Here is a 7,795-nt window from a genome sequence, read left to right on the forward strand (position 1 = left end):
TCTATAATTTTTGGTGTCTTTTATCATTCCTTGCTCGTAGTTAATAGGTTCTTGGCTTATCTATAGTTCATTGATTGTCTGAATGTAAGCTCTCTAAATAATTATTTTAACTCCGCGTTAGTTGGCCAAAAATCCAGTCAATATTTTGGTGCTTTCATTGAGAGCTGAAGACAATTACATTCAGATTTATGCAAAGATGGTAGTCTCAACCAGAAGATCAAGCTAGGAGCCTCCAGAGCCCGAGGCTGAAGTCTCTCACCAAGTTCCGTCAATAAGCAATTTCAATGGGTAGCGAAGTGATTTGCCGCCTAGGAATCCATCTGGTGTTAGGGGGCAAACCGCTGGGCCCACCGCAGTAGGACAAGGGGCTGCTGCTTCCACTAGAATCACTCAGGCAGGAACGTCAAGTAGAACTGCTGCAAGAGGTACCGACCAACAGGGACCCAAGGCTGGAGGCCCTGGACGGTATGAGCCACATGTAGATATTGAAGGACTCAACCCTGAGATTGATTAGATAAGGGAAGTCGTTGGACAGATGCAGGATCAACTAGCCTCAATGAATCATGGCCGGCCACTGCTCAGGAGGTCCTTAATGAAGCCTTCAAAAAACAAAGGAGAGACTTTCAAGAGTGGATGGATCGGTATGCACGAGAGATACAGGCCCGACAAGAGGATATGGAATGTCGGATAAGGGAGACTGCTGAGTCTATTCGCAATTACATGCAGCAGCAGCAGACACAAGGTATGGGAACCACAGCTGACACTACTGCCCAAAGCCAACAACGCCCTCCCATTTTTGGTTTCGGTGAAGGTGCCATGCATGGGCCAGGGGCTTAGCCTCATAATGGAAACCAAGGTCCAACCAAGAGTCACAGATCTGGTCGGGGCGCCCAGGCCAACAATAATAGGCGACCTTTACCGGTAGATGAGCAGGTCTTGCCAAGATGTGGCACGGGACAAGACCAAGCCAAAGATGTTCGGCTAAGACCTTAGGGTAGTAACCGTGATAGGAATCCTAGCGCTGCAGGACGAGATGGAAATCCCCGAGTCCCAGCACCGAACAGGGGCGGTCAACCTCAGAACTACCAGCAACAACCTGGTCCGTACAGACAGCAACAAGAGTACCGACCAAGGTCCTGAAGAGATGAGCTGGAGGAGAGTAGCGCCACCCATTATGTTGATGGGTATGGCCATGATGAAGCAGCAAGCCAAGTTCATACGCCTAATAATCAAAGATAGCGGGTAACCAGCCCGAAGGACAGTTTGCCCCACAAGGGTAGAAAATCCCTAACAACCAACCACCCCGAGGTGGAGGGTTCTAGGGAGTACCTCCAGTACCAAGAAGAGCAGATAGCCAGAACGCCGGGGGCAGGCCTCAGCCAAAGTTTTTTTTCAATCGGATGGGTCCCTTGGGAGGTGAGGACCTTCGAGACGCTCTTAATCGCAGAAGAGAAAATCGAGATTCGAACAACGTTGCTCCGCCTGAGCCTGTTCGGGACCCGAGAATGGATGAGGTCTGTAATGTAGCGCAACCCCGAGCAGCTGCAGACCCTAACATCCAAGCCCAGGTGGATCTATTAACCCGACTAGTAAGGGACTTGACAGCCCCCAAGTTAACAGATATTAAAATGGAAAGATGAAGGGGTCCCCATTTTCAATCCGTATAAATCAGTTGTCAATACCTGTCAAATTCAAAATGCCAACATGGAAAATTTATACTGGGTTGGAGGACCCAATATCCCACGTTCATCACTTTGAACTACAAACTGACCTCCAGGGGGTTCGAGATGACACCAGGTGCAGGATCTTCCCAGCCACCCTGTCAGAAACTGCCCAGCGATGGTTCTTCAAGCTACAGCCAGGATCAATCACGCCATGGGATGGTTTCGTCTGCATATTCTATTTGCAGTTCTCTTCGGAAATGCCTCTTCCAGCCGATCCAAACGATTTGGTGGACATCAAACAAAGGGACGATGAGCCTCTAAAAAATTACATTCAGCATTTCATCCATGAGGACACCAAGGTAAAGTCCCTTAGTGATAATGGTAAGTTGATAGCCATAAATTCAGGAGTCAAGGTAAAAAGTTTATTCTAGAGTAGCTTGAAGAGGAAGTCAGTGCGTACCACTCAAGAATTTCTTGACAGGGCAGAAGAATTTATCATGTTAGAAGAAGCTAAACGAAAGGTGAATAATCCTACCCAGGCAACTGCCGAGCAAGAGAAAACAAGTGCTGGGAACACCACCAACCCTGTAGAAGGAAGAAAAAATGGGAGCAAGAACGGCAAGCATGGTAACGGAGCTGGTGGTAACAGTAGCCAAAATGACAACAAGAAGCCTAAGACCACCAAGCCGACAAAACCACAAGAATACGTGCCCAAATTTACTAGTTACACAATCTTAATGGAGTCCCGAGCAGATGTCTTCAATGCCACCCAAATAGTAGTACCCTACAGGAGGCCACCACCATTAAGGAAAGCTGCTAGTAGATGAGATATGAATAAATTTTGCCGATTTCACAAATGACTACGGTCATGAAACTAATGAATGTAACCATTTGAAGGAGGAAATAGAATTCCTCATTAGACAAAACAATGCTCATCTGAAGAGGTATGTACGACTGACTACCGTCCCATAGCTCCAACAACCTCCTCAGCAACAGCCTCTTCAACAATATCAAAGCAATCAACCACTCCTACCACCACCGATTGCTGGACGGCTAGATATGATCTGTGGAGGACCACATTTGGCCGGTAACAGCGGCAAAGCCCGAAAAAAATATGCTTGTTCTCTTAGACACGAGTAAGGGGAAGATGTACTGGCTGTCCAGGAGCATACTTCCAAGCAACCTCGATACGAATGTGAACCCATCACATTCAGTGAGGAAGACACAAGTCACATACATCACCCATATAATGACCCTTTGGTGGTAGAGGTGCAAATCGCCAGCATGATCGTGGCTCGGACGATGATTGATCACGGTTCGTCTGCCAATATTCTATTCAAGAATACCCTAGAGAGGATGAATTTAAGTGTTAGAGACTTGGAACCATGCAACCAGCTGTTGTATGGATTTACTGGAAATGGTATGGCCCCCTCAAGAAGTATAAAGTTGCCCTTAACAGTAGGGATGACACCTAAAAGCAGCACGGTAATGGCTTTGTTTGTAGTAATTGACATTCCCTCTTCGTACAACACCACGATAGGGCGGCCGGCCTTATATGACCTCCAAGCGATATCCTCAATTTTTCACTTATTACTCAAATTCCCAACCCGAGCAGTTGTCGGATGTCTTAAGGGGAACCAACTAGTGGCTAGAGAATGTTATAATTCATCAGTCAAAAAAGCAGGCAAGGCAGTCTGTACCGCCAAGCCTGCAGGGCCCGGTCACCAGAAATAGAATACAGCCCAAAACGTGGGAGATGACATAGACCCTCGTTTCGGGGATATGGATACTGGGGTGGGTCCAGTCAAAGAATTGGAAGAGGTCCCACTTGACCCGCAGTATCCGGCCAGGGTTATCAAGATAGGAAGAGAGTTGTCCAGGCCCATAAAGTCTACTTTGATCCAGTTCCTATGGGGCAACAAGGATGTATTTGCTTGGTCACATGATGACATGGTGGGGATATGCCCAACCATTATAAGCCATGCCCTCAACATTGACACAGAACACTCGAAACCCGTGCAACAAAAAAAAGAGGTTACTAGATCAGACGAGTGCAAAAGCATTAAAGGAGGAAGTGGAGAAACTCCGAAATAATAATTTTATCAGGGAAGCCTTTTATCCTGTGTGGGTATCCAATCCTGTATTGGTGTTGAAGCCTAACAATAAGTGGAGGGTATGTATAGATTTTACAGATTTGAACAAATCATTCCCCAAGGACTGCTTCCCACTTCCAAGAATCGACCAACTGGTGGACACCACGGGTGGCCACAAAATTTTAACCTTCATGGATGCCTACTTGGAGTACAACCAAATAAGCATGCATCCACCTGACCAGGAGCATGCACCCACATACGGTTTCCACATGGATGTGGGGTTATACTGCTATAGGGTAATGTCGTTCGGCCTGAAAAACACTGGAGCGACATATCAGCGGTTGGTAAACCGTATGTTCCAAGATCAAATAGGGAGAAACATGGAAGTTTATGTGGATGATATGTTGGTAATGTCCAAACAGGCTGAGGGGCATATTGAAGACTTGGAAGAATGTTTCAGTATCTTAAGGCAATATAGAATGAAATTAAACCCCCTAAAATGCTCCTTTGGGGTAGGATCAGGAAAATTCCTGGGGTTCATAGTAAACTCTAGGGGAATAGAAGCAAACCCCAAAAAGATAAAAGCACTACTGGACATGCCCTCACCAACCAGGATCAAAGACGTGCAGAGTTTGACAAGACGCATAGTAGCACTCAGCAGATTTGTGTCTAAATCAACTGATAAGTGTATTCCCTTTTTTAATATCCTCAGAGGCACAAAGAAATTTGAATGGACTAAAGAGTGCGAGAAAGCCTTCCAAGCTCTAAAGTAGCAGCTGGCACAACCAACGATCCTTTCGAAACCTCTAGAGGGTGAAGAATTATGCATATACCTGGTAGTAACTCAACATGTTGTTAGTGCAATCCTAGTTAGAGAGGAATACAAGATCCAACACCCAGTCTACTACGTCAGTTAAAGGATAGTTGAAGTCAAAAGTAGGTATACATTAATTGAAAAATTAACCTACTGCCTACTACTATCATCCAGAAAACTTCGCCCATACTTCTAGCCACATCCGATCAGAGTTCTTACCAACCAACCACTTCACCAAGTCTTGCAAAAGCCAGATTCCTCTAGACGACTGCTCAAATGGTCTATAGAGCTCAGACAATACGAGATTACCTACCAACCTCGAACATCGATAAAAGGCCAGGCTCTGACAGATTTTGTAGCTGAGTGTACTGGAATACCAGAAATAGATGTAGTCACAGCCAAGCAGTCATCTGAATCTGAGCTTCTGCACAGCACAAGTGTTGCGCAGAATACCAGACACATGGACTCCAGCACTATCGAATCCAAAGAAGAACAACCAGCTTGGAAATACATGTAGACGGCTCGTCTACCGACCAGTTATCTGGGGTCGGTCTTACTCTAATCACCCCTGAAGGGAAACACATCCATTGTGCACTTCGTTTTGTATTTGAGGCATCTAACAACGAGGCAGAGTATGAAGCACTAATTAGGCCTAAGGTTAGCTAAAGAAGTAAAATTTGATTACTTAGAGATATATAGCGATTCCCAACTAGTTGTCAACCACGTCCTCAGAGAATATGTTTCGCGGGGGGAGAAAATGGTGGCTTATCTCAGTAAAATCAAAGATTTTCTTGCTCAGATTAAGAGATACACCATTCAGCAGATACCCAGAAAACAAAATGCCACGGCAGATGCACTAGCTAGGCTGGCCAGTAGTGCCGTGGTGGACAAAGCCAATTTAGTCCCTGTTGAGTATTTGGACCAGCCCAATATTAACCTGCAAGAACCTATCCTTCTAATAGACAACACTCCGTCCTGGATGACCCCAATTGCAGCTTTTCTAGAGCACGGAGTCCTGCCCAACAGTCGTAACGAATCTAGAAAATTGACGAGGAAAGCTACTCGGTACCTTATCCTGGATGGGGTCATGTACAGGAGAGGATTTTCTATGCTATTACTCAAGTACGTCAATCAAACAGAATTAGAGCGACTTCTTGAAGAGGTACATGAGGGTTTTTGTGGGAATCATGCTGAGGGGCAGAGTCTATCTAAGAAAATTCTAAGGCAAGGCTACTTCTGGCCAACTATGAATGAGGACTCCATATCACATGTTCGAAAATGTGATAAATGTCAAAGATTTGCAAAAATCCCCCGAGCAGTCCCAAACAAACTAACACAGATGCAAAGTCCATGGCCCTTTGCCATTTGGGGAATTAACCTTATTGGTCGGTTGCCAAAAGGAATGATGAAGTACAGTACGTGGTAGTAGCAGTGGATTACTTTACCAAATGGACGAAGGTCAAGCCGCTGGCAACAATCACTTCTAAAAAAGTATTGGAGTTTATGGTGAAGAATATAATTTGCAGGTTTGGTCTACCCAACAAAATAGTGTCTGAAAATGGCACGCAGTTTGTCAGCTAGTTATTTATTGATTTTTGCGCTAGACAACGCAATACAAAAAGCTTCTCAATAGTCTCGCACCCTAGGAAAATGGACAGGTAGAAGCAGTTAACAAGACTCTCAAAGACACTTTGAAGAAGCATTTAGAAGAGGCTAAGCGAAACTGGCCTGAGAGACTACTTGAAATACTGTGGTCCTACAGGACTACCGAGTGAACAGCTATTGGGGATACCCCCTTTGCACTTACATACGGGTATGAAGCGATGTTGCCCGTAGAGGTGACTCCATCATCCCACAGGTGCACGACATACGACCAGAATGGTAATCACCAGATGTTAGCTGAATCCTTACACCTAATTGAAGAAAGACGCAAAAAGTCCAACATACGCCTGGCCGCCCATCAGCAAAAAGTTGCCCGGTACTTCAATTCTAGAGTTAAGGAACAAAAATTTGACGTAGGATACCCAGTATTACGAAGAATATTCCCAGAAACTCGAGATTCTCCAGCAAGAGTACTAGGCCCAAGTTGGGAAGGCCCTTACCAGGTTACGGAGATAGTACCACCCGGCACATACAAGCTAGTGCGGTATGACTAGGATCTCCAACTAGTACTTGTCCCCCGTTATTGGAATGGGGGACACCTAAGGAAGTACTACCAATAAGATTTCTTTTAAGTAATCATTGACTGGCCGGTATAGGCATGATTGCCCTTACCACCGACCAACCAAAGTTAGTTTTATTAATTATGCACAAGCACGATTTGCCCATTTATAGTAATAATTAATTTTCATGAATGTAAGCTACTTTGTAGCAACACTCCTTGTATGGTTAATCTTTAATCAATAAGACATGATTTGTCCATTTTTACAAGCCTTTATAATTACATTGATTATCTTGCTAACTAGTGAATTATATCACGAATTGTCAGTAGTGTATGAAACCTTTATAGGTTTTGGCAAACCCAAGTGGTCCCGAATAGGTTATTATGAGCAACTCTGGTCAGTTAGCAAGTGACCAAGAGGATAACCCAAGAGTTATGCATCCCGCTCAGTCACTTGGGGGGCACCATAATCATACATGGACAAAACGAGAAAAAGTGCATAATTAAGAGGACTTAGAAACGTTAATTTTTAATAAAGTTAAAGTGCTTGAACGTTGTTCGGGGTACCGGGCAATAAAAAGAGCCATAAAACAATTTCTGTAGAAAGGGTTAAACATTTTTTGTTTATAAATCATTCGAAAAAAATTGAACAGCTCCGATTTATAGAGCCACATAGCTCTAGACCAAGCAGTAATGAAAAATAAAGAACGAGCAAATACTTACCAAAATTAAAATATCATATAGACATGTGTCAAATAATGCTCGAGATTAAAAGATGTTCAACTCAGCTGATGTTTCAACAAAAAGGAAATAAATGCGTAAGAATAAAGACTGCTCGGCTAAGTCACTTTTGTTGTTCAGACATAGAAAAAAAAAGACAGTTAGAGTTTCAAGGGGCATGAGTATGTTGCTTGGGTTCAGCAGCAGGAGTTTCAGTTGGAAGAGAACTAGAAGGGTCCGCAGGAGTGGGAGTCTCGATTAAAGAACTTGGGTTGGATGGCACGACATTCTCCTCAGAAGTTGCAATGACTAGCTCAGTCGACGGCTCAACAATCTCTAGCTC

General features: G+C 44.3%; 1 protein-coding gene across 1 annotated transcript; it reads left to right on the forward strand.

Annotated features, from left to right (window-relative positions):
* The first annotated feature begins 5,328 nt into the window (after nt 1-5,328).
* On the forward strand, nt 5,329-6,346 carry LOC133805738 (uncharacterized). The gene is made up of 2 exons (XM_062243900.1): nt 5,329-5,733; nt 6,230-6,346. Exons 1-2 carry the CDS (start codon nt 5,329-5,331, stop codon nt 6,344-6,346), a joined length of 522 nt encoding a protein of 173 aa, XP_062099884.1.
* Nucleotides 6,347-7,795: the final 1,449 nt, after the last annotated feature.

This window comes from Humulus lupulus, chromosome X, assembly GCF_963169125.1.
Source record: "Humulus lupulus chromosome X, drHumLupu1.1, whole genome shotgun sequence".
Lineage (NCBI taxonomy): Eukaryota > Viridiplantae > Streptophyta > Magnoliopsida > Rosales > Cannabaceae > Humulus > Humulus lupulus.